The following is a 27,606-nucleotide window of genomic DNA, read 5'->3' on the forward strand; positions in this document are numbered from 1 at the left end:
GGCACACTGACTGGAACAGACAAAGAGTACCACCCCTATTTTCCCTAAGTGGTTCCTTCCAAGGTGCACCATGGAGCAAAGATATGCCAAGCAGAATGTTAGATATTCTAGTGAGTGCAGAGAGTATCATCAGTGGAGGAGGAGAGACTTTGGCTGCCGGTAATGGGCAGGACACGATGGAGGTATGTTTATAAATTAATTTGATCAAGCTATGTAGCCTATTGATTCCTTCTTGATGAATAAATTAAACAAAAACGTTTTTGTTGTTTCTCTGTAATACTAGCCACCTAGCAATTTTTATAAGTTGGCTTTAGCTAGCCAGCTAGATAGGTTCCCAATCTCCCAACTTCATAACTAGCTACCAAGCCATTTCAGGCTATCAATCAAGTTAGAGTAGCTTGTCTAACTATCTTAGCTGCAGTGGTGTAAAGAACTTAAGTAAAAATACTTTAAAGTACTACTTAAGTAGTTTTTTGTGTATCTGTACTTTACTTTACCATTTATATTTTTTACAACTTTTACTTCACTACATTCCTAAATAAAATAATGTACTTTTTACTCCATACGCTTTCCCTGACATCCAAAAGTACATGGCAGGAAAATAGTGAAATTCACACACTTATCAAGAATTCATTCCTACTGCATCTGATCTGGTGGACTCACTAAACATGCTTCGTTTGTAAATTATGTCTGTGTGTTGTAGTGTGCCCCAGACTATCGTTAAATAAAAAACAAGAAAATTGTGCCATCTGGTTTGCTTAATATAAGCAATTTGAAATGATTCATGCTTTTACTTTTACTTTTGATACTTAAGTATATTTAAAACCAAATCGTTTTAGACTTTTACTCAAATAATATTTTACTGGGTGGCTTTCACTTTTACTTGAGTAATTTTCTATTAAGGTATGTTTACTTTTACAATTGGATACTTTTTCCACCACTGGTTAGCTGGCATGCCTGCTGGCAAGATTGCTACACTTTAGAAAATACTAGAATTGCTTTAATTCTTGGGTTATGATACTATATACTAGTGTGGTACTGAACTCCTAAGGCATAAAAGTTCTTAAATGTAATTTTCCTGTGTTTTATATATTTCCACACTATGAGATTGGGATAATACTGTGAAATTGTGAAAGTGATGATAATGCCCATTTAGTGTAAAAAAGTGATGATAATTCCCATTTAGTGTAAGAGCTGTTTGATAAGACCAATAAGAAAGAGAGTTTCAAACCTCTCTGCCAAGAACAGATAGTTTTCCATTTTCCCCTCCCCACTCAGACTACTCTCAGACAGTCCTAGCTAAATTCTTGCTTGAGAAATTGCTCTTTGCAAAAAAAGCTATTTTTGTTTCATTTTGACAATTTTAATTGAAAACAATCACAATAAGGTACTTAATTGTTACCCAGAAATGATTTGATATTGAGATGAAAATGTTTGCACTGGAACTTTAAAGAAATAATGTGCATCATTAATTAAAATTACAATTGAACGGCCTCACGAGTGGAGCAGCAGTCTAAGGCACTACATAGCGGTGTTGCGGTGTCACTATAGCCTGGGGTTCGATCCCCGGCTGTGTTGTTATCGGCCGTGACCGGGAGTCCCATAGGGCAGCGCACAATTGGCCCCAGCGTGGTTAGGGGAGGGTTTGGCTGGGGGGGGTTTTCCTGGGCTCATTGCTCTCTAACGACTCCTTGTGGCTGACTGGGTGCCTGCAGGCTGACTTCGGTCGTCAGTTGAACAGTGTTTCCTCGGACACATTGATGCAGCTGGCTTCCGGGTTAAGCGAGCGGGTGTTAAGAGTGGTTTGGCGGGTCATATTTCGGAGGACGCATGACTCGACCTTCGCCTCTCCTGAGCCTGTTGTGGAGTTGCAGCGATGAGACAAGATCATAATCATGAAATTGGAGAGAAAAAGGGGGTAAAAATTACACCAAAAATATATACAGTACCAGTCAAAAGTTTGGACACACCTGCTCATTCAAGGGTTTTTCTTTATTTTTTACTATTTCCTACATTGTAGAATAATAGTGAAGACATCGAAACTGTGAAATTACACATATGGAATAATGTAGTCACCAAAAAAGTGTTAAACAAATCATAATATATTTTATATTTGAGATTCTTCAAAGTAGCCATCCTTGGCCTTGATGACAGCTTTGCACAACTCCTTTAAGACTGTTGGAAAAGCATTCCAGGTAAAGCTGGTTGAGAGAATGACAAGAGTGTGCAAAGCTGTCATCAAGGCAACGGGTGGCTACTTTGAAGAATCTCAAATATAAAATATATTTTGATTTGTTTGACACTCTCTTGGTTACTACATGATTCCATATGTGTTATTTCATAGTTTTTATGTTTTCACTATTATTCTACAACGTAGAAAATTGTAAAAATAAAGAAAACCCTTGAATGAGTTGCTGCGTCCAAACTCTTCACTGGTACTGTAAATATGTACATAAGCAGTACATTTGCATTCCTAGTGATATAAAAAACAATTGAAACACAAAACAAAAACCTCTCAATTATACAACTTCTCTTAACGCATCTTCCAAGATTTGGAAATAAAATTGCAACCAGGAACCCGTATTTACTGAATAGCGTTCCAGTTAATCACTAATCCAGAATAGTTCTGGTTTCTGTTGTTGCATTTTATCAAACAATGTTACTCTTTAAATCATCATAAAGTACAGTAAAATATGAAGTGGTTTATTCTCACATGAGTATGTCCATGTTAAATTCTCAGTTTAAGTGGGATTTTGTGGCTGACAGACAGCCGGTTTCCCAGCTAATGTTCAATATTTGTAGTTGAAGTTAGATTTAATGAACCATTGAAAGTCAATGTTTTCAAAGTAAGAAATTGTAACAACAGAGGGATTTACAGGCACTGTTCCCACCTGGGGTTAGAGAATGACCACCCCATGGGAGGGGTGGGATGAGAGCAGCTGTACATATAAAATATTTAGATTTGTTTGACACTTTCTTGGTTACTACATGATTCCATATGTTTTATTTCATAGTTTTGATGTTTTCACTATTATTCTACAACGTAGAAAATAGTAAAAATAAAGAAAAACCCTTGAATGAGTAGGTGTGTCCAAACTTCTGACTGATACTCTATATATATATATATATTTTTACAATTGAACAGGTAAAGTGGTATAAATAGACACATGTTTTATATAGAATTATGTATAATGATTATAGCTCTAGATTGCATGAAAAAGCCGTTTCAGGTGCAAAATTCTCTGAATTCCCGAGGGGGGACTACCCCTTTCCGGACCATCCCCCCTCCATCCTCATGTACTTTGTGCCCCCTTTAAAATAATGGTTGAATAACGCCCCTGCGTGCCATTACCATGGGTGATAAACGGCATATAACGAGAGTTCTAACACCAGGACAGTATGTTGTTGGCTTAATGAGATGTTTCATTCACCTAATTCCCTCCCAGGGTGCTGAAACCTCACTGAATCATTAGCCGAGCACTCCCCATCCCCCGACACACACACATACACAAAATAGGAAGGTTCAGAGTTATCAAAACACAAGAGACGAGAAACAATCGTAAAACTTTAAACATTGTCACATAAACTTCTTAAGAATGGCCTTTGTAGTGAGGAAAAAAGAAGAAAGAAGAATGATGAGGGAAAACATCAAATATTATGTTTAGAAGGGGAAGTACTATAACTGGACGATTTACTGTAAGTCTGTATCACAGAAACTAGAGATAACAAGTACCAGCCCAGATATATCAGGCGCTCATGTGTTCCCGACTGCAAAAGGAGGGCTTCAGCCAAACAAATAATTAACAAAGTCAGTGAGATTAATTAAAAGGGTTCAGGGAAGGTTCAGCCTGCTGCTAGCTGGGGGACAGGGGACTCCCATACTGGATGGAAAGAGAGAGTGGAGAGAAAGAAAATCAAAGAAGAAAGGGTGAAGATACGAGTAAAAACAGTGGCTGTCATGATATCCATCTTTATGAAAACAGCTGCGTGTGGGAGAGGCTAATGGGACCCCCTCCCACTCTTTCTCTCTCTCCCTTTCTTTCTGACCATGTTGTGGCATCAGTAGCCTCCTTGCATTACAAAGTAGCGGACTCTCAGTCAGTCTATTGTCTTTGGTCCAGACCAGTTAATGATTTACACAGAACAATAGCCCAGCACTAACAAGCATGGAGTTAATGAGCGACCAAGCCCCACCACGCAGTCACACTCTCCCCCTCCCCCACCTCACCTCCCACTCTCACTAACCCTGGTGATTATCATTCACTCCAACATCCTCATCGGCCCTCCATACCACTATCAGTTCACGGGCATCAGCTGAGCTAGTCTTGTTAGCATAATATGCATACTATCACTACTATCAGAAACTTTAAAAGGCCCCAGGGTTCTGAGGACTGGTGAAGGTGTGGGAGGCATCCAACACATCACTAATGTAATCAGAAAAGGAGAGCTAGGGGGACAGGCCACAAGACAGATGAATGCGGCTAAATGGGGTTATCTGTGAACCACCTTGCAAAATAATCACAAGCTACCATTTGAAAGAAAGAGAAAGAAATCAGAATAGTTATTAGATTAGATTGATCTGATGCGCTGGAATGCGTCATAATCAATATCTGCTGCTGTCTGTATTGCCTGTGTTGGCTTAGTAAAGTGGAGCATTAGTTCAAAGTTCGATCCTAACGAATGACCAAGACCTACTGCTGTATCTTAAAAAAACTATAATTTGTTTTCTTTGGCAAGGCAGTCTCTCAAAACAAAATATAGAGCTTGTTTGTCCCTAATTAATCTACCTGATAACGCAAGCCTACTTAACCATTAAATGTTATATAACCTTTACTGTACATCTTCAAAGTTCCTCACAACGAAGAAAAGTACTCATTAACTTTGCTCCACGCATAGGCGCATAGGCCTACTTAAGCTTTCAATACCTGGAAAGAATAGACTCAATGGGAGAAAATGAATTTAAGCTTAAATTCTTCATTAGCTGGTGTTTTAAGCTGGTGCTACTATGTACACATCCTCTTACACGGGACACAATGGATCCCTAGGCATGGGTCTCACTCCCAGCTATCTGGAGGAGGTGTAATAAGAAACGACTTAAAAGGTTAAGCCTCTCCTAAGGTTTGTAAATTCAATACTGTAACCCGAGGCCTTCCTCTCATCACACAAACACACACTTAGCCTGCCCTGTTGTCCAAGCACTACAAGAGAAGATCTGTGTGTGTGTGTGTGTGTGTGTGTGTGTGTGTGTGTGTGTGTGTGTGTGTGTGTGTGTGTGTGTGTGTGTGTGTGTGTGTGTGTGTGTGTGTGTGTGTGTGTGTGTGTGTGTGTGTGACTCTGACCCCATCTGCGTCTGTAACACAACAACCAGGTACAATAACATTGTATAAACATCAACACAGCCTCCTCACTGATTCCCTGTTGCCAGAGAGACACTGGTGGCTGGCTACGTTTTCACAAGGGAGGGAAACTCGATCTTCGCTTATTAAAGTCCTTGTTCATTGACCATAGATTCCTGGTATAGTTTTGGGTGATGTCAAATTTTTTATTGCGGAGGCTTGGGGTGTCTGTTCCATTGTCTTGACCTGACCTGTGTTAAAACTAGATCTCAGAAAAGTGAGCTAACACAGAGAGAGATGAGCGACATGCATGGTGCAAGCCCACACATCTAATCTGAAAATCTAATCTTAAAGAATACGACATTCAACATGCAAATTGATATGACAAAGATCAAATACAATACGTAAATCTCTTGTCAGTCTAATAACCATGACATCACCAAAGGGGTTCCATGAGGATCAGTTTTGGCTACTATGATGTTTAATATTTATTTAAATTATGTTTACTGTGTTGTTCAAAAGTCTAATTATGCATAATATGATCATGTTATATTTTCTGGTGTTCCTACAGGGACTCAGTCTGCCTGTAATCTTCAGATAGCTTTTGATAACATTCAGAGACTGCTTGTCATAACCTGAGACTGGTTTTATGTTGCAGTTGTAATGTATGTTGTAGTTTTCTAGCACAAGTGCAGACAAATATATACCTGATAAGACCTGCTTGCTAGGAGAGAGAGGAGAGGGAGAGAGGGGAAGGAAACGAGAATGAGGGAGCGATAACGAGATAAAGACAGTCAGAGAGGGATGGAAGAAACAGAGAGGGAAACAGAGGAGCTGCAGATAATAGGCTTTAATGGGGCATTCACATTCAGCTGGCCGGCACAAAAGAGTGGCATTGGGATTTGGGAGCTGGGCTGATTGTTGGGCTGGTGTGCTTAAGGAGAACCAAGCTCTGGCTGATTGTGGGGAAAGCCTCATTGTTGAGTGGAATGCCAGCAGTTTTGAAGGAGGCCAGAGAGGACAGGAAGAGAGAAGTGTAAAGAGAGAGCAGGAGGGAGAGGAGAGGAGAGGGTGACGGGGAGACAGAAACACTCAGAAGACAGAGAAGAGATGCAGAGGGAGAGGGATGAGAAGAGAGAGAAAGGGAGGGAGGGACAGAGGGGAGAGAGGGGTTTGTAGCATGCAGCTTTATTTAAGGACCTCCAGGGGCAAGCTCTCTCTCGCTCTCTGCAATGCTTTATAGCATGATGTCCGGCAGCAGACAGGCAGGGCAATGGTGAGCAGGGGTTGCTCACTGTGCCACATTGAGGGGCAATGGCATGGGGACTGTATTATCCAGTCCTCAGTCAATAGCTTGGCAGAAGCCTGCATGGGCCTCACTGCACACACAGTGGAGTGAAAAACAGCCTTTGATTAAACAGGATAGTTTCCGTCTTTAGCAGTCTCTATTGGCATGGCATGAGCTTGAGGGATTTGTGTTTGTGTGTGCGTGTGTGTGTGGGGGGTGGGGGGGGGTACGTGCATGCGTTGGATGGGGGCCACGTTCTCACACCGTTGTGTCTGACACGAAAGATGTGCTGTGTTCCCTCTCCTCTCAAGCAGGAAATTGTTGGCAGAACGTTAGAGCTATTGCCCGCGAGAGTGGCCGGGCCGAGGCTGGCGCGCGGGTTGTGTGCTACGCTGCAGCTTGTGATGAATGAGAGGAACGGCGTTCATTTCAAACAAAATTCAACTCTTAGATCTGTCTCTCCCGCTAGTTTGCACTGGCATTCATTATCTCTCGCTCGCTCTCTCTATAGCTCCTCCCTCCCTCTCCATCTGTCTCTCAAATTCTAGTTTCTTCCTGCACCTGCAAAATGCGAAAAAATGTCATAATAACATTTCATATTTATAACAAAATACGACGTTCTCAACAATATGTAGGCCTAAAGATTATGACCAACTAAACTACATTTTATTAGCTGATAAAATCGTACACTACACATGTTTTACATTGTGTGATTTGTTTAATTCATAAATTAATTAAGCCATGTTGTGTTCTGACTAACCGCAACTAAAGAGATTACTTTGCCTCGCTCTCTAATGCAATTATGCAAATAAACGGGGGCAATTCTCAGTTATTGAATAGGCCAAGCAAGTACCTTATAATTGCATGCGTTGCACATAACCTTTTATGCCCTATTGGTTTACGTAGCAATTTAACATGTAATAAATGAAGGAACATCATAAAGCGATGTCGCAAAAACAACTTCATTTGCATAATGAGTTTGACGTTTTTTGAAATTAATGAGGAGAATTAACTTTGCAGTGATTGGCCAAATATGGGTAAATAATTAGTAGGCATATACGTTTAACTTTTATTCTGGTTATGTTATTGACTTATTTATCAAAATATTATTACTTTTATAAACCTAAGTCTAATAGCCTATATGTATTTTTCCTATCAATAGTCAAGTTCTAAATCTGCCTGAAAAGGATAGGTGTCAAGATTTAATAGAGCAAGAAGACATGTTAATAGAGAAACAATCCAGATCTTGGATTTATGGATGAATGGAGGGAGGAGGCAGAGATCTTGGTTTATGTTTGTCACCGAGGGGGCAACCTGAGGGGATTTTATTTGGGGGTGGGGGTTACAGACTCTTACCCCCTACTCCCCCTTCTCGCTAGTTTTAGTCCATTGTTGTGACTTGCGCTCAGAGTGCAGCGGATCGGGTTAGCAACGAGACGCAGCAGTAGCCTATACCCACAACATTAACAGAGTGGCTAGCTAGCCTAAATGAGATTTAGCTAGTTATTAAATGTACTGGGTTCTGTTGGGACCAACTCATTCATGAACAGACTCTGCGCGAGTGAAGAGCGAACCACGGTGCGCAAAGATTGACCAACATCTGTTCCATTGTTGCCGGGCTGTAGCCGAATAATTATCCACATTGACAAGAGTGATATAAGGGACTCTACGCCTCTTACATTGGAGATCTGTCTGTTTCTATTTGCAACAACCAACACAGATCTCGTTCAGTCTAATCTCAAGAGGAGAGAGAATTAAGCAGCAAGTTTGGCCGAAGTCTCTCCCTACGGATTTAGCACTTTCTGTCGCGTGAGCCCCTGGAAAGAAGGAGACGGGCGCGCGAGCCTCATTCTGACGCGAGAACACAATCCGGTCAGGGTGAAGTGGACTCTGTTCCCCAGTCTGAAGGATCAGCTCCAGCTCCTTCCCTGCCTGCTCACCACCGACCTGCTGTCCTTCACGTTTTGGTTGTTTTGATGGATTTATAAGTGCATCTCCTAGGGTTCCACCCGGGCGCACACAGAAGAAAATCACCAAAGACCAAAAAAAAGAGGATTGGACAGAAACCCAAATGAGGATTCCAATATTGACCTCGATCAAATGGAACTAGGATATTCTGGTGCCTAATCGAACTTTATCAAGGATTGATCATTACGAGCAAAGAACGAAATAAAAGGTAAGAGGATTTCCTTGAATCCGCGAGGTAGTAGGCCTATATTACTTTATTTAGTGTTTACAGTCGACAAGTCCACTAAACAATTGCTTTATTGCAAAATGTATTTCAACTTTACACATTGAAGCCTATGAATAACCCTTTTTGCAAAGAGTTCCACGGCTGGTTATGATTTTTCAACAAACAATTCAGACAATGTGATTCTGTTAGCCTAATGCATGCGTTTGAATGAAATTCATGATTATAGAGCCTACTTCGGTTGCAATAATGTATCCCCACCAATTTCACTTTGTGAACATTGAGCGATTACTGAATGTGGCAGACACTGCCACATAGTTTTAACATAGTCTCACGGTCGTATCGATTTGATCGACTTTGCGCACACATGACGTGATGTTGTTGTTTTTCGTCCAATAGCTTATGTGAGAAGCTTTTCCAACTGTACTATATATATATATATATATATATATATATATATATATATATATATATATATATATATATAAATTCGGCTACAAAGATAGGCTGGCAATACTTGTAACGCGCCATGGGAAAATGGTTGAAGTTATAGGGAATTTCTCACGATGATCATCTAGTTAAAATTTAACAGAACTATCTGGTTGTTGGAAGGTAACGGAGCAGAAGACATCGTTTGATTTATGACAACAACATCGTAACATTTTTTTTTACGGATAGTGTAAATCCTTCACGTGCATGTTTTACTTTCACTTGGTGCTTTTGACATAAACACAGACTAAACACTGGACAACTTTCACTAGTTTATTTCACGCCAAGATTAGTCTACATGTGGCCACATCGAGATACGCCTACCATTTACTTCGCTGAAGATAAACACGCCGTAATTAACTCAACATATAAAAATAATATTTGTGTTTTTTCCAGTTAGAATAAATGGAGAAATAGTAGAGTTCGTTCATGGGATAGCTATTAAACGGTGTGTACCACGGCCAGTGGCGGACTTAGTGATTTGAAGGCAGAGGCCAGTCTGAGGCCCCCCACCCCTCCTGTGTGTGTGCTTTTCAATGGGTTTTTATAGTAAAGACATGTACATTTAACTGTAAAAATCTATTACCTTTTAATGTGCCATGAACACAACCAGTAATGATGTTTTCATCTGATTGTTTAAAAAAAAAAAAAAGTAGGTTACCTTCGCTGCACCTTCAGCCAAACTAATTCAGCCAACTTTCCTTCAATTCGCAAGTGGCAGAAACTCTGAACATCAGATACACTCCTCGTGTCCTCTCTCCTAATCTCCTTCACAAAACCCATTGGAGAAGGTCAGAGGAGAGGGACCTCTGGTTTTGCCATCCAATGGGTTTTGAGGAGGAGAGAGAATGCGAGGAGTATGCAACTGAGATGGTTAGAGTGTTGGGCCAGAAACCAAAAGGTTGCTGGATCAAATCCCTGAGCTGACATGGTAAAAATATGTAATTCTGCCCCTGAGCAAGGCAGTTAACCCACTGTTCCCCGGGCGCTGTGGATGTCGATTAAGGCAGCCCCCCGCCCATCTCTGATTCAGAGGGGTTGGGTTAAATGCGGAAGACACATTTCAGTTGAAGGCATTCAGTTGTACAACTGACTAGGTATCCCCCTTTCCCTTTTTTTTAAATAATGCACAACTCACGAGGCCCCTTGATGATGTTCTCCTGCCTAATGGTAAGTCCGCCACTGACCATGGCTGCACGCACACGGTCTGCATGGAACACTCCAGGACTGGCGCCTGTGCACAGTTGGCCCGACGCGGTTCAGTTGTCGTCATCTGGACAAATCACGAAGCTCAGTCTTGTTCCTGTTGCCAACTGTGGTCCCCTGTCACGCGATAATAAAAATAAACAACCCCTTTCCATCAAATAACAAATTATTTGTTGTTCTCATAAGAGCAGTCTGCTCTAAAATGATTTGAATACGTCCTCACTAGATTATTTAGTGGGCTCAGGGAAAAATTACACACGTAAGCCTAGGCTTGTTTTTTTTTAACCTGTTTTGGCCTGTCTGTTGTGTTGAGTGCGCCTGTGAATTTGCTATTGTTGCTCCCCGATAGCTTCCTGGCAAGTCTCAAGTGTTTTCATAGTAACAGCCCATTATCCAGACAGGCTGTGCACCTTCCATTCGCAAACAACAGGCTAGAAAAGCCACATGTTCACAGCTTCTAGTCATTCGTGACGCAGGGGACAGTGGACAATGTGCTGTAGGCTAATGACTGGACGGTCAGGACACCTGTTTAATAAGAATACAGAGCCAGTCTAAAATAGTCTCTTTCTATCTCTACCTATTCACAAGGCTATATACCACAAACTATTTCAGTGCTACTTACTGGAATCACATGCTACAATTTGACATAATGACTGACTGATTCTGTGTTGTATTGTCTTTCTAGGTCCAGTTTTTGGGGTGTGTGTTGAGTTTGCCAATGCCCGGAATCGGTGTGTGAGACCAGGGTTGCCCCCTTTATTCTTCACACACACACACACACACACACACATCTGCAAGATGGTGAATGTCTACACGGCTTGCATCGTCATACACTGTCTGACTGTTGGACTCCTGGCCAAAGCCATCGGGTCAGACGACGGAAAAACAGAAGGTAGGTTGTTCAATATTGCCTAGGATTTGTTGTTCTTATATGTTCTTGTGTGTAATTTCCCCTATACTGATGACTAGTCCAAACCCTCTTGAGAATTATTTGCTGATGGATAACTGGTTGAATTCTCCCTGAGGGAGGTTTCTCAAATTTATCCGTTGCCGTTTCTTAAAATACATCTCTCAAATGTATCTCTATAGTACACAGCTTCAAATTTCAAGTGAGGTTGCTCAGTTCTGCTCAGACAAGTAATAAAATAAACCACCAACAAAAGCTTTAAAATAAATAAATGAACCCTTCCGTCAAGGCTCCATTTAATTCACTGAAAGATCTCATTGAGGAAGGAGAAAAATGCCCGTAGCTGTAGAGTACAGTAACCCTTTGATTCATCAGGCTGGTCTCTCTATAGGCAGAGCAGCGAGCCATGGGGAAGGTAAGATCCAGTCGAATTCAAGGTGACAGGAAGGAGGAAGGTTGTAATCATTTTTCGGGGGTGAGGAGAAAAAACAATCTCCCAGTGCTTTTGGTGCTGTAAACCATGCTACTCGATCCCTCCAAGACCCTGAGGCTCGGAAGTGTAAATCTGTCTGGCCCGTCGCCAGCCGAGAGAGCCGAGGGTGGAGGGGAGGAAGGAGAGGAGGAGGAGAGGATAACGGGGGGGGGGGGGGGGGGCTTCCATTGATGTTTTACAAATACACGCCTGTCTTTGTTTATTACCTGCCACAGCCATCCATTCATCTCTAAGTATTGTTATGATGTGTGCAGATTGGCTACAGGCTTGGCAAATTGCAGCCCTCCAGGTTTACAGGAGTTGGGGTTTCTTTTAAGACCCTATACTGATCACTATCAGGGAAGGAGGAAGCCCTGCTCTAGTCTAGGGCTAATTTAAAACACTTTAGTCCATGTTTTTATAACACATTATTCAAATCAAATTGTATTTGTCACATGCGCGGAATACAACAGGTGTCTGTGAAATGCTTACTGACAAGCCCTTAGTCAACAATGCGGTTTAAAGAAAATAAAAGTTAAGAAAATATTTATGAAAAAAACGTAAGTAAAAAAAGGAACAGAATAAAATAACAATAACAAGGCTATATACAGGGGGTACCGGTACCGAGTCAATGTGCGGGGGTACAGGTTAGTCGAGGTAATTGAGGTAATAAGTACATGTAGGTAGAGGTAAAGTGACCATGCATATATAATAAACTGTGAGTAGCAGCAGTGTAAAGCAAAATGAGTGGCGGGGATCATAGCAAATACTTTGGCTAGCCGTTTGATTAATTGTTCAGCAGTCTTATGGCTTGGGGGTAGAAGCTGTTAAGGAGCCTTTTAGACCTAGACTTGGTGCTCCGGTACTGCTTGCCATGCAGTAGCAGAGAGAACAGTCTATGACTTGGGTGACTGGAGTCTTTGACACCTTTTTGGGCCTTCCTCTGTCCCCGCCTAGTATAGAGGTCCTAGATGGCAGGAAGCCTGGCCCCAGTAATGTACTGGGCCGTACGCACTACCTTCTGTAGCGCCTTATGGTCAGATGCCGAGCAGTTACCATACCAGGTGGTGATGCAACCGGTCAGGATGCTCTAGATAGTGCAGCTGTAGAACTTTTTGAGGATCTGGGGACCCATGCCAAATCTTTTCAGTCTCCTGAGGGGTAATAGGTGTTGTCGTGCCCTCTTCACGACTGTCTTGGTGTTTGGACCATGATAGTTTGTTGGTGATGTGGACACCAAGGAACTTGAAGCTCTCAACCCGCTCCACTACAGCCCTGTCGATGTGAATGGGGGTGTGTTCGGGCCTCCTTTTCATGTAGTCCACGATCAGCTCCTTTGTCTTGCTCATGTTGAGGGAGAGGCTGTTGTCCTGGCACCACACTGCCAGGTCTCAGACCTCCTCCCTATAGGCTGTCTCATCATTGTCGGAGATCAGGCCTACCACCGTTGTGTCGTCAGCAAACTAATTGATGGCGTTGGAGTCGTGCTTGGCCACGCAGTCGTGGGTGAACAGGGAGTACAGGAGGGGACAAAGCACCCACCCCTGAGGGGCCCCCATGTTGAGGATCAGCATGGCAGATGTGTTGTTGCCTAGCCTTATCACCTGGGGGTGGCCCGTCAGGAAGTCCAGGATCCAGTTGCAGAGCGAGGTGAGCTTTGTGGGCACTATGGTGTTGAACTTTGAGCAGCATCTGTGGATCTGGTGGGGCGGTATTCGAATTGGAGTGGGTCTTGGGTTTCCGGAATGATGGTGTTGATGTGAGTCATGACCAGCCTTTCAAAACACTTCATGGCTACAGACGTGAGTTCTATGGGCGGTAGTCATTTAGGTTGGTTACTCTAGCGTTCTTGGGCACAGGGATTAGGGTGATCAGCTTGAAACATGTAGGTATTAAAGACTTGGACAGAGAAAGGTTGAAAATGTCAGTGAAGGCACTTGCCAGTTGGTCCGCACATGCTCTGAGTACACATTCTGGCTGTTTAGAAGCGCAATCTCCACCATAAATTCCAAGGATTTATACAGGATTTACCCCAGTTGCTCAAAGGACCTGCTCTCACTTGGGGCCAAAGCCAGACCACTGGTACTTTTCAGCCTTAATTTACATAACAATGGCTAACTGTGAACTTGAACACTTTCTCACAAAGCAACTGTTTTGACTATGCAAAGGTTGTTGATTCTGCTCTTCACAAGTCCTCACTATCATCCCTAGCTATGGAAACACAATTTACCTAGGGGTGTACTCACTAGTGTAACACTGGTGTTACAGTTGAAAAGCAGCATCATTAGTAAGGTGAACCCAGGTAGTTTTTCAATGTGCCTGTTTCTTAAGAGGGCCTACCCATGACTCCATGGACAAGCTGACTCCCGCAGTGGAGAAGTGGTGAAGGTCCCGGGTCCCTGCCTCGGGGCCCACAATGCAGCACTAAGTCTCTGCCAGAAGACATTTGACTCATTGGTAATAATTCAGCATGGCAACACCACCCAGGAACGTTCCAGTTACCAACCAGGAAAATAAAAAAGAGAGAGAACGAGAGAGTGAGAGAACAGAGGTAGCCATTATGAACTCTGGCTGCAGGATGAAGTTGGTGATATTTTTTTTCTCAGAGGAGTGAAATGTATGCCACACACATAGGTCTGGAGCACAGGCGTCAGTGTGCTAACGCAGAACAGTGCTGCTCACACTCAAGCTGACAGTGATTTAGTGAGGAATTCATCCCCTCCAGATATGACATACAGTAGATCAAATGAATTGGCATCGAGGATGCTTTGCATTTTAAGTAGTCAATGTTTTATATATATTTCCACTATGTGGTAGGAATAATACTGTAAAATTGTGAAAATTATAATAATGGCCTTTTAGTGTAAGAGCTGTTTGAAATGATTGCTTGCAATTTCAGCCTGTTTTGGTGGGATGGAGTTTTGGCCTGTCTGGTGACATCACCATGCGGTAAATTAGCTAATAGATCAATAAGAAAGAGAGTTCCAATCCTCTCTGCCAATAACAGCTAGTTTTACGTTTTCCCTTCCCCACTCAGACCACTCCCAGACACTCCAAGCAACATTCTTGCTTGAGAAATTTCCCTTTGCTAAGAAGCAATTTTTGTTTCTTTTTGACCATTTTAATTGAAAACAATCACAGTAAGGTACTTAATTGTTACCCAGAAATGATTTGATATTGAGATTTAAAAAAAAATGGCTGCATTGGCTCTTTAACCACTGGGCTAGTGTAATGTGTTGTAAGCCATGTGACTACAATAGTATCGCTCACTCTTCTACACAGTCAGTATATTATTGACAATATTGCGTTATGGCAGTTGGTTCTCAGCATATCCTTTGTGGTGAATGGATACTAATGTAGAAGACTTACGTTGCAAAATGTGTCACCCAGAACAGAAACAAAGCGTAGCGTACCATGGATTCACCCCTAAAGGAACTCTAGTCATGAAAGAGAAGAGTGCATGTGACGGTCAAACGCTCCCCTGCCGGTCAAGTCACACCAGTGAAATGTTTTGTGTTTTGTTTTTTGTTGTGTTTGCCCCTTCAACACAGGGTGAATGTTCACACTCAGCTGTGAGTTCAAATGAAGGCCACGGGCAGCTCACAGTCCTCACAAGTTCATTAGCATGGTTCTGTTTGCTTGGTGGGGAATGTTGCCTTTCCAAGCTTAACAGAAAGCAGCACTTTTAAAGTTGCCACAGCTTTTTGCACTGCACTGCAAAGTAAAGTCACAATGTGGGATGGGATGGTAAGCTATTGGCTAGATGGGTCAATCACGTAGTCAAATTAATGGGAGCTTTTCATTGGACAGGGAGCATATAAGGTACTTATTACAGTGTAATACAGCTGTAATAAAATGTTTAGCTAATTTGAGTTTGAATTCACCCTAGCTCTCACCTGTGTATTCCTACTCCGCCTGCCTCGCGTGAAGCAGTTAGAGCGAGCAGCTCATCAAGCAGCGGGAACAGATAGCCTTTTACTTACTGAGGTGGCTACAGGAAGCAATCAGACAGAAAATTGGCCTGGAATTGCACTTTTAAGCGGTGTGACTGAGGGGGCACCCAGTATATGGCTGAGGCCAGTGGAGCCCTTATTGTGACACGTTAGCCCCCAGTTTATCAGTGCACTCTATCACCCACCAACCAACCAGTCTACATTCAAACTCAGGCACGCGGGGAAATGCGAGAAACACATACTGAGACTGTAAACTGAGACTGTAGTTTACTTTTTTATTTTTTATTTTTTACAATCCCTCTCTCCTCTCTTCTTCTCTCGGTACAGATTTGACGGTGTCTCGGCCGCTCATCTTGCCTGGTTACCCTGAGAACGCTACGGCGGTTGTGGGGGGACAGGTGAAGCTGCTGTGTAAGGTCCACCGGCCGGCCATCACCAAGGTCCAGTGGCTAAAAAGAGACGAAGAGCGCCTGGGAGCCGAGGGCCAGCCACATCTCAGAGCTCTGGAGGCCCTACAGAGCAACATCTCCAACGTGAACACTCTGTCTCTGAGCAACGTGTCTCTGGAGGATGCTGGAGAGTACATCTGTATGGCTGAGGCCACCACACACGCTGGACTACAGCTACAGTCCATGCAGTCTGCCTGGCTACAGGTTCTACCAGGTAAACACTTCTTGCTAGACTTTGTTCATCAGGCTATTGGATGCTTCCCACATAGAATTAGGAATTTAATAGGATCTCTGTAGCTTCCCATGTACTACAGCCTTGTGTTTTTTTGTCAATTATGTCTTGATAGTAATTGATTACTAACAACAGTAACTAGTTGGAAGTCAATGTATATTAATCTCATGCCTTGTCCCTGTAGGGACCCTGCTCTCTCGTTACCTGGACCAGAGTACGGCCATTGAAGTCCCAGCAGGTACTTGCCATTGAACTGCCTCTATCCCAGTGGAGTAAAGAGAACAGAGAGGAGTATGAGTGAGGATGACAGGGGCCATCTGTGTTACTGAGAGGCTGTTTGGTGGGCTGGAATGGGGCTCTCTCTCCGAGCCTGCTTCTTAGACCGCCACTGAACCATTGCCACCCCATCGATTTGTTTCTGAAGGCCAATCCGCTGTCACGCTACAACATGTTCATTAGCTACATTCTTTTTCTCTTTTCTCTTTTCTCTTTTCTTTGTTCTTGTAGCTAGCTTGCTCTCACTCCCACAGTGATCCATGCTAAACAAAACAAGGAGCAGAGAGAGGTGGAGAGAGGCCTCCCAGTTGCCATGACAACCCCTTTTTGTGTGTGTGTCTGGCGGGTCAGGGGATAATGGGGGCGAGAGTTGAAAGGTCATAGTTGAAGGGATGGCCACTCTTGAGAACAAGATGTGGCCACCGATTGGCCTGTGTGTGTGTGTGTACGTGTGTGTCCCCCGAGTACTCACACGTTTGTTTTTGTCTCTTTGTTATCCCTGCAGATGTCCTGGAGGACCTTAGTGAGGACACCACTGAGCACCTGCTCCTGGAACCGGGTGATGTCCTCAAGCTGCGCTGTGACACCAATCGGCCGGGGGGCGTGTACTGGTACAAGGAGGGGACCCGGGTGCTGCACACCGCCCGCATCCAGATCCGCGGGGGCGTTATGGAGATCACGGACGTGACGTACGAGGATTCTGGGGTGTACGTATGTGTCCTCCGCGGGACCAAGGAGCCCCTGAGGAACTTCACCATCACTGTAGCAGGTGAGATCTAGATTTAGAAGACAGAAGAAGTCTCAGCCTTAGAGGTAGGATGATATGTCCAATGAAGTTCTAGGTTATATGTATGCACCTCTATGGTCTTAGTCTATATGGCCTCCTGAATGATCAGTTTTAAAAACAGTTATTAACTCTTTCCATATCTTTATGCTTCTCAGACTTACTGGGCTCAGGTGATGATGATGAGGACAACGGTCTAGAAGACACGTCAGCTGAGATTGAGAATGATCAGGTCTACTTCACAAGAGGTCCCTACTGGACCCACACCCAGCGCATGGAGAAGAAGCTGTACGCAGTGCCGGCAGGGAACACGGTCAAGTTCCGCTGCCCGGCCATGGGCAGCCCTCTGCCCTCCATCCGCTGGCTGAGGAACGGACGTGAGTTCAGGGGAGAGCACCGCATCGGAGGCATCAAGGTGAGACAGTGACCAACCTGGGAGCAAAGACAGTAGGAGAGTGGTTAGGGTGGGGATGAGATGGAGGGTGAAAAAGGGAGAGGAAGAGGAGGGAGGGGGAGAAAAACAGTGGTTGCTGTTTTGTTTACTAGCATATAACTGCCACATACTTTGTTCTCAACCCTGGTCTCAATAGGGAAGTGACACACTGTGACTCTGTTTACACTGGATCCATCAAAGACAAGTTACCATAGAGACAGACAACCACTTCCAAAGCACAAGCCAGTATAACTTGTATCCATAGGAATGATCCAACACACAACGTACAGACAACCCATTTCTAACGTGTCTGTTTTGTCCGTTTATAGTTGAGACACCAGCACTGGAGCCTGGTGATGGAGAGTGTGGTGCCTTCAGACCGTGGGAACTACACCTGTCTGGTGGAGAACAAATACGGCTCTATTGTACACAGCTACCTTCTGGACGTACTGGGTAGGAACACTCACTCATCCACCTCACAACAAAAACCTCAATTTACCTACCCAACACATTCTGCTGTTTGCTCATCTGACATTCAACTCCAAAAGCTGGGAGGGATAGTATGGGTAATGAGCAAAAGTAATTCCCTCCACCATTCTCTAATTCAACCACATTCCGTCAAACTTGTAACACCAGCCCTTTCCGTCTCTCTCTTCATAATGACTGAAAGAAAAGTTGGCATGAACTCATTATAAAGTCTGTACATCTAGTCAAAGCTCCAGGGTGTGTTCAATACTGTAAGGTATTGTTTCCCCCCTCCTACACTCACCACCACCCCACTCTAGACATCTAGACACAGGCCGTCTCCCCGCGGAGCCACTGCCGGCCCATGATACTTAGCATGTCAGGCCTGATTACCGTCACCTCCCGATGCTCTCCCCACTCTACCTCAGTGGCGTCTCGCTAGACACAGAGAAACACAGAGGCTCCACAGCTCACCTCAGACAGAGGGAGGACAGCCGGTGGAGAGAGGAGAGAGGGAGCGGACGGCCAGGCTCCCCAACCAATTTTCCCCTTGACCTGTGACTGGCCAGTTTCTGCGGCTCGGCAGTCCAGTGTGGGGTCAACTGCTGTCTCCAGAAGCATGCAAGGGGGAAAGAGCTTGCACACACTGAACGGAGAAAGAGAAGCAACGCAGCGACTTAAAAGCTGGCCTGGCTAGAAAAGAAAGTTGCTAATGAAACCAATTAGTGAGACTGACTGAGTCTGGCTGGTGTTGGTTGTGAGAAACAATGCCTGCTTATCTGTCCTTTCCCCTTTGGCGCTGCTGTGCTGCGGTCAGTCAAATTAACACTGGTCGTTACCACTGGCCTTTCTCTCCATGCCAGCGAAACACAGCATTTAGGAAACAAATAAGACCGATCTGGAGAGAACCTTGTTTCATCTGAATCTAAAATATACTGTTATTTTATATGAGTATTTACTTCAATGGTTAAGTTATTCCAGGCATTCCAGAGTACTTCTGGTAGCTTAGAGACAGCGATGTGCTCCGTTGAACAGAGGAATCTCCCTCTCGCTGTCCCCCACGGCTGAACTTTGAACTCTTCCCTCGGGCAAGGGGAATCCTCATGGCCCTCTGGAGTCTAACACTCTCTCTCTATTTCTCCCTCCCTCTGTCTGTTTTCAGAGCGCTCCCCACACAGGCCTATCCTGCAGGCTGGTCTGCCAGCCAACACTACAGCGGTGGTGGGCACTGATGTCCAGTTCTTCTGTAAGGTCTACAGCGATGCCCAGCCCCACATCCAGTGGCTGAAACACATTGAGAGGAACGGCAGCCGCTACGGCCCCGATGGGACTCCCTACGTTCAGATACTGAAGACAGGCAGCCTAAACATGTCGGAGGTGGAAGTTCTCTACCTGACTAAGGTGACCATGGAGGATGCTGGAGAGTACACCTGTCTGGCTGGAAACTCCATCGGCTTCTCCCACCAGTCTGCCTGGCTCACCGTCATCTCGGGTTTGTTTATCCTTCAAACTTCAGTATGGCAACATATGGCCAAAGTAAGGAGTTTAGAAGAATTCAGAATAAATTGTCACTTGTGCTTTGGGCCAAGTATAGTCAACTTACCAAAGGTATTTTTTAGGGCTGTCAGAGTTAATCAGTTAACTTTTTGTAATTTTTCTGCACAATTATTTTTATTGTGATTAATTGCATTGTCGGAAAGTGTTCAAAATACACTGAAAACATACAAAATACATAATATATACAGCTAAAAACAACAATTTGATGTCAAAACAAGTTGACTTTGAGGTTAAAAAAAGTGTGCTTTATCAATTGACCAGATTTTGCTACCCGTTATTTTGGACAAAATCAAGACGTCAATATTCTTGTAATGCTTTTTGAATAAAAATCGTAAATTACAGCTCAATTAGAGAAAATTCTGAATTTACGATTAATCGTGATTAATCACAGCCAATACTGCAATTAACTAATTAACTAATGAAATAATATGTTGTTTGACAGCCCTAGTCTTTTAGTATCGAGTTCAGAAGAAATGGTCACTTGAGTCAGTCTCAAACCCATCCTTTTATTTCCTTCTCATTGTCTTCTTCTCATAGAGGAGGACGTGGCTGACGAGGTGGACCTAATGGAGACCAAGTACACTGACATCATTATCTACGCGTCTGGCTTCCTGGCTCTGGTTATGGCCATCGTTATCGTGGTGCTGTGTCGCATGCAGGTAAACCCCAGCAGAGAACCCTTCGATGTCCTCCCTGTCCAGAAACTCTCCAAGTTCCCCCTCCGCAGACAGTACTCTGTGGAGTCTAACTCGTCAGGGAAGTCCAGTGCGTCTCTGATGAGAGTGGCCCGCCTGTCTTCCAGCTGCTCCCCTATGCTGGCCGGAGTCATGGAGTTTGAACTGCCTTACGACCCCGACTGGGAGTTTCCCAGGGAGAAGTAAGTCCTGTTTGACTTTCTGGTTTGTTAGGGGTTTTGGTTTAGGTACTTACTGGTTATTGAGTCAGTCATTGAGTTCCTCCATCTTGAATATGTTTTGGTTTCTGTTGAGTTCCATGTATCTTCACTGTACTGACCATCATTGTCCTTCCTGTCTCCAGTCTGACGTTAGGGAAGCCACTGGGCGAGGGTTGTTTCGGCCAAGTGGTCAGAGCTGAGGCCTATGGGCTCAACAAGGACCATCAGGAGAACATGTCCACTGTGGCCGTCAAGATGCTGAAAGGTACGAACTAGGAACCATCTTCTTAGGAAAGACTGGACAATGACTAGTATTTATTGTTGACTCTATTTCCAGATCCACTACATGACCAAAAGTATGCTTGTCGAACATCTCATTCCGAAATGATGGGCATTAATATGGAGTTGGTCCCCCCTTTGCTGCTATAACAGCCTCCACTCTTCTGGGAAGGCTTTCCACTAGATGTTGGAACATTGCTGCGGGGACTTGCTTCCATTCAGCCACGAGCATTAGAGAGGTCAGCCACTGATGTTGGGAAATTAGGCCTAGCTCTCAGTCAGTGTCCCAATTCATCCCAAAGTGTTTGATGGGGTTGAGGTCAGGGCTCTGGGCAGGCCAGTCAAGTTATTCCACACCAATCTTGACAAACCATTTCTGTATGGACCTCGCTTTGTGAACGGGGGCATTGTCATGCTGAAACAGGAAAGGGCCTTCCCCAAACTGTTGCCTCAAAGTTGGAAGTACATAATCGTCTAGAATGTCATTGTATGCTGTAGCGCTAAGATTTCCCTTCACTGTAACTAAGGGGCCTAGCCCAAACCATGAAAAACAGTCCCAGACCATTATTCCTCCTCCACCAAACTTTAGAGTTAGCACTATGCATTGGGGCAGGTAGCGTTCTCCTGGCATCCACCAAAGCCAGATTCGTCCATCGGACTGCCAGATGGTGAAGCGTGATTCATAACTCCAGAGAACATGTTTCCACTGCTCCAGAGTCCAAAGGCGACAACCTTTACACCATCTCCGGCCAATGCTTGGCATTGCGCATTGGTGATCTTAGGCTTGTGTGCGGCTGCTTGGCCATGGAAACCCATTTCATGAATCTCCTGGCGAATAGTTCTTGTGCTGACATTGTTTCCAGAGGCAGTTTGGAACTCAGTAATGAGTGTTGCAACCGAGGACAGACGATTTTTACTCGATAAGCGCTTCAGCACTTTGGCGGTCTTGTTCTGTGAGCTTGCTCCTAGATGTTTCCACTTCACAATAACAACACTTACAGTTGACCGGGGCAGCTCTAGCGGGGCAGGCATTTGACAAACTAACTAGTTGGAAAGGTGGCATCCTATGACGGTGCCATGTTGAAAGCTCTTCAGTAAGGTCATTCTACTGACAATGTTTGTCTATGGAGATTGCATGGCCCTGTGCTCGATTTTATACACCTGTCAGCAACAGGTGTGGCCGAAATAGCCGAATCCACTAATTTGAAGGGGTGTCCACTTCATTTTGTATATATAGTATATGTTCCTAAGACTTCAAATGTGTGTCCCTCTCATTCCCCAGATGATGCCACAGACAAAGACCTGTCAGATCTCATATCTGAGATGGAGCTGATGAAGGTGATGGACAAGCACAAGAACATCATTAACCTCCTGGGGGTGTGCACAGAAGATGGTGAGTTCAAGACACAAGTTCACAACCAAAAGTCAAAAGCTACTATCTCACTGTTGCTCCTCACTCATTCGACTCTAGCCCTGCTCAGTGACCTTGTCATTAATGGTGGTCCCATGCCTCCAGGTGTCCATAGGGAGGATGGAGTCGATCACTAACTTTCTCCCCTCCCCTATCAGGTCCTCTGTACGTGCTGGTGGAGTATGCGTCTAAAGGCAGCCTCAGGGAGTACCTGCGGGCCCGCCGGCCCCCTGGCATGGACTACACCTTTGATGTGACCAAAGTGCCCGAGGAGCAGCTCACCTTCAAAGACCTGCTGTCCTGTGCCTACCAGGTGGCACGTGGCATGGAGTACCTGGCCTCCAAAAGGGTGAGTACTATGTCTTAAAGGGGTTTGGTTAGCTTATATGTCCATCTCAATATGAATTATTAGGTTTAAAATCTGTATGTGGCCTTCTATAGAATGACTTTGGCCTGAAGGGGTTTAGACAACAAGCAAGAGCAAGTGACAACCCCCTCCTTCCTTCCTTACCACCTACCCCCCAACACACCATTCCTCATTCACTAGCCTGGTCTCTCTTATCAACACATCCCTTTGTATGACACACCATCCTGGCATTCCATAGTGGAGTGGTGGTTGAGCCCTGTTTACCCCTCCAATCCCCCATCCCTCTGTCCTGCCTGCCTGCCGCAGTGGGCTTTGTCCTTTTTAGCACAGCCATAAATCTGTTAGCAAACAGGCGCAGAGCTGCGTCTGTGCCCCGGCATCGGGTTTCTGTCTCTGTGGCCTGCTAAGAATGCAGCAGTCTGAAACCACCCCACCATTATGGAGCCCCCGGAAAACCAGGGCTTTCTCATTTCCACCAATCCCCAAATACCACGTCTATTTGAAATTAAAACCAGAATAAACTTAATGACATCCATTCAAGTCCAGCAAACAGTGGTTGTTTTTCAACAAAACCTCGAGATCTATATAAAGTTGATTTAATTTGGTGCGTTTGGTTAAAATTGGACGCTGCGTGTTGACTTAAGACCAGGTCTTTTCATTTTAGAAACTCACAGCGAATCATTTCTATGTCAATACTATCTGGTTTTACATGACTGCAAAAACAGAAAACCACAATGTAGACATGGTCATGTAATTACAATATTCTAAATTGTAGAGTAACATTTCATAAACATTTAACATAAAACTCAAAACTGCGTATATCTTTATGTTCCCTGACTTAACCCTGGTTTCTCCTCTCTCTCTCTCTCTACAGTGCATCCACAGAGACCTTGCTGCCAGAAACGTCCTCGTTACGGAAGACAACGTCATGAAAATCGCAGACTTTGGCCTTGCTAGAGGAGTGCACCAAATTGACTACTACAAGAAAACCACCAACGTGAGTTATCTTATCCTGCTATACCCCTGACTGGCTCTGTGGCACCTTGTTCCTCTCCTAAATCGAGACAAGTGCCCGTTCCAGGGCTGCGCTGTTGTGTGTCATCTTGTTGGCCAGCTTTCAGAACAGCCCCTGTTGGTACATGGAGACACAGCAGACTGTCTGCTCTCTGTCTAGTGTCCCCCAGTCGGCTTGTGCCTTTTTCAGCTTTAATGCTCTTAACCTTTTACTGCAGTGGGCTAAATCAGCGTCACACAGAGTGATTCTTGACAGTCTTAAACAAATCTGCTTTGAAACAAAAGTATACACCTCACACACCTGGTTATGGGCTTAAAGAAGAAGACACCTGTACCATGTCACATATAGAGTTGAAATGTATTACATTTTGAGTTTGCATCCCAATATAACACTTTATATACATCACAGAAGACTGAAATATAACAAAACGGTTGACATAGAAACACTTGAAAAAGCTGACGAGGAAGGGAAGAGGGGAGTGGGCTGATGTATAGACGACTGGATGAAGGGCTCTGGCATCGTGGCAACCGACTGACTCACTGACTGTCCACCACTCACTAACGTTGTTGTTCTGTTTTGCAGGGACGTCTGCCAGTGAAGTGGATGGCACCAGAGGCCTTGTTCGACCGAGTCTACACACACCAGAGTGACGTGTGGTCGTTTGGGGTGCTGATGTGGGAGATCTTTACCTTGGGGGGCTCGCCCTACCCCGGTATCCCTGTGGAGGAGCTCTTCAAGCTGCTGAAAGAAGGCCACCGCATGGACAAACCCTCCAACTGCACACACGAGCTGTGAGTAGACACACGCAAGTGCACACTTAAACGTATCAAACACCACAACCAACACAGCCTTCTCACCTAAGCTCGCAACTTTTAAGTTGGACATTGACATTTATTACAGTGTGTTTCAGAAGCTTTTTTTTGTCCCTCTCCTGTGTTACATTTGCATGTTTGTAAATGTGAAAATGCTGTGGAGGTGTGTAAATACCCTGGTGCTAACTAGCCCTCTCTGTCTATGTGTACAGCTACATGAAGATGAGGGAGTGCTGGCATGCCGTGCCCACACAACGACCCACCTTCAAACAGCTGGTGGAGGAGCTGGACAGAGTGCTGCTGTCTATCTCTGACGAGGTGGGTGTCTGGGACCCCTGCTCACACACACACACACACCACACACACACACACACACACACACACACACACACACACACACACACACACACACACACACACACACACACACACACACACACACAATCTGCTCGCCAGATGTCCTGTTCCAACATACTGTACCAGCTATAGTTTAGCTTATTACTTTAAGACACCCTGTAGTTTGTACACAGCACACAGTCTCAGATAAAATGTCAACCTTACTATGCATCACACAACACAAACGTCAAGCTTAAAAATACAATGTAATAAATTACACAAATGCAAAGCATTACCAAACTGAACAGTTTCTCTCCTGCTTCTTTTTCTTAGTACCTGGACCTGTCAACACCTTTCGAACAGTACTCCCCATCGTGCGAGGACACTTCCAGCTCTTGCTCCTCGGACAATGACTCTGTCTTTACCCACGATGCCCTGTCCACCGACCCCTGTCTGTTGGGTTACCACGACGTGAATTCTCGGATTGACCTGAAAACGGCACTGCGGTAGACAGCAGCTCCAATGCGAGTCCTCTGTCTCAAAGGGCATTACATGGAGAAGTTTACTTTGGGAAACGACCATGTTGCATGAAAAGTGGTACTTGGACTGTCTGCTCTGGCACTGTGCCCAACAACAGTATCTCAAACCTTGGCACTACAGAACCCCGGTCATCTGAAATGGCTGCCTCTTATCAGGTTTGGTGTTTTACAGTAAAAGGACTCTCTTTTGTTTGGGTCTCTACAGAGAGGATGGACAATGGTCATCTTGTACTCAAACTCATCTGAGCTAGCATCCGAACAGTATCCAAACTGGGCTTTTAAAACAGAAAAAGAAGTTTTAACATAAAATATTTATTTTGATATGGAAAAAAACAGAGAAGCTGATTGTTAAATATAAATCTCTCTATATATAAGATTATTTTACATTTTGCTATTTAAAATTGTCTTAAATCTCAGGATCTCTTGTGTTAAAAAGTTGCTGTAGAGGCAGCAAAGTGCCTGATTTTTTTTTCTTCCTGTGAATATATTAAAATATAAAAATGTTTTATGTACATATCATAAAAAATACAATTACCTTTTATAAATTATTCTAAATGATACAAAAATGAAGGTCTTCAACTGAGGTGAAGAAAGAAATAATGTATTCAAGCGTTTTAACGGCCAAAATGTCCTCGCGATTCTCCTTCCATTTCATCAAAACCCCTTCAGTCCTCTGTTTGTACGCTGCTCTGGCCTTTGTATTTTATCCAGGCCAATCGCCAAAGCCCTCAGAACCCCCAATCCCTTATGCCTTCAATTGTTGCAAACATAAACTAACTATAAGAACAGTATGGTCTGGGGGTCTGGGCCCTGAAAGAGAAGAATACAATTAAACACAGGACACTGTGGGGGGACAGGGGGAGCAGCCCAGCTTCTACTGTCAGTGCTGTATGAAAAGAAAAGGACTGGACCTGAAGGTCTGAATGTGAAAAGCCCAGTGTGATTGATTTTGAATCCTCCTCTTTTGTTTCCCCTGCAACCCTTTAACCAGGCCCAGTGTGTTTGTAGAGGTACAGGCTGAGGCTGGGCCTGGACAATAGGGTCTTTGACAGTCCTGATGGGTGTGACTGTGGGGACACTGTGGGGACAGGGATGGTGGGGAGATCCGGGGGGTAGCCTCAGCCCGTCAGCACCTCAGCCTGGGCCTGTGTGCAAATGAAGACTCCCTTATTATGATAATGCTTGGCTCCCAGTGATACCAATCTTTATTCTGCTACCATCTTTTAATATACATATGCTAATTCTTATGCTTTGTTACAATTGGGGAGAATACTCAAAATGTCCTCCAGGGAATGCAAAGGGTTCACCTCAAATCATATTGTTAAGCCTCTAATGTTGTTGTTTCAACAATGCTTCAAAATCGAACTGCCCGACTGTTTTTCGTTCAGATGACTCACAAGCATTTGTATAAAAATGGTGGTGTTGTGGGTTGAAAGCAAAGCATAATGCACATACAGTAACAAGCAATTCAGGTACCAGGGCAGTGGGACTGGCTACCTTTTTGTGTACAATGATATCCTTACCGTTGAGGTGTGAGATTTATTTGGTGGGTCATCATTTTTTGGAAATCGAAACATTTAGCAATTTAGCTCAATAATCGTTTTTTTCTACTCAAAAGCAGCATGACCTCCAACTAAGAACCAAACCATGAGCTACAGAACAGCCTCTATGAATTTAACTTAGCCCTTCAACATTGAGAGTTGTATCACAAAGATCTTCAGTATGGTTGTTTTGATTCCCATACTACACAACGTCAGGATCAACTGCATGACATTCCATTTATGTACGCCCAATACAATTGTAACAATCACAATGTTCTTTAATAGAAATTCATCAAGATCATTATTTTAGAAATATGTAATTTATTTGTTTATTGTTTTGTTTTTATATGAAATAAAGTATAATTTAAAAGAT

The 27,606-nt window shown here is 44.0% G+C and overlaps 1 protein-coding gene across 2 annotated transcripts; it reads left to right on the forward strand.

Annotated features, from left to right (window-relative positions):
- The first annotated feature begins 99 nt into the window (after positions 1-99).
- fgfr4 (fibroblast growth factor receptor 4) lies at positions 100-27,606 on the forward strand. 2 transcript variants are annotated; one of them, XM_014138001.3, is made up of 16 exons: positions 100-182; positions 11,196-11,402; positions 16,170-16,505; positions 16,708-16,761; positions 17,305-17,568; positions 17,742-17,998; positions 18,346-18,469; positions 19,644-19,973; positions 20,576-20,915; positions 21,077-21,198; positions 22,495-22,605; positions 22,782-22,972; positions 23,865-23,987; positions 24,588-24,796; positions 25,030-25,135; positions 25,487-27,606. In XM_014138001.3, exons 2-16 carry the CDS (start codon positions 11,309-11,311, stop codon positions 25,661-25,663), a joined length of 2,838 nt encoding a protein of 945 aa, XP_013993476.1. In that variant the 5' UTR covers positions 100-182; positions 11,196-11,308; the 3' UTR covers positions 25,664-27,606. The 2 variants fall into 2 exon arrangements, with proteins under 2 accessions (XP_013993476.1, XP_013993475.1); XM_014138000.3 differs by lacking the exon at positions 100-182 and adding an exon at positions 8,012-8,800.

Source organism: Salmo salar, chromosome 13, assembly GCF_965601325.2.
Source record: "Salmo salar chromosome 13, fSalSal1, whole genome shotgun sequence".
Taxonomy (NCBI): domain Eukaryota; kingdom Metazoa; phylum Chordata; class Actinopteri; order Salmoniformes; family Salmonidae; genus Salmo; species Salmo salar.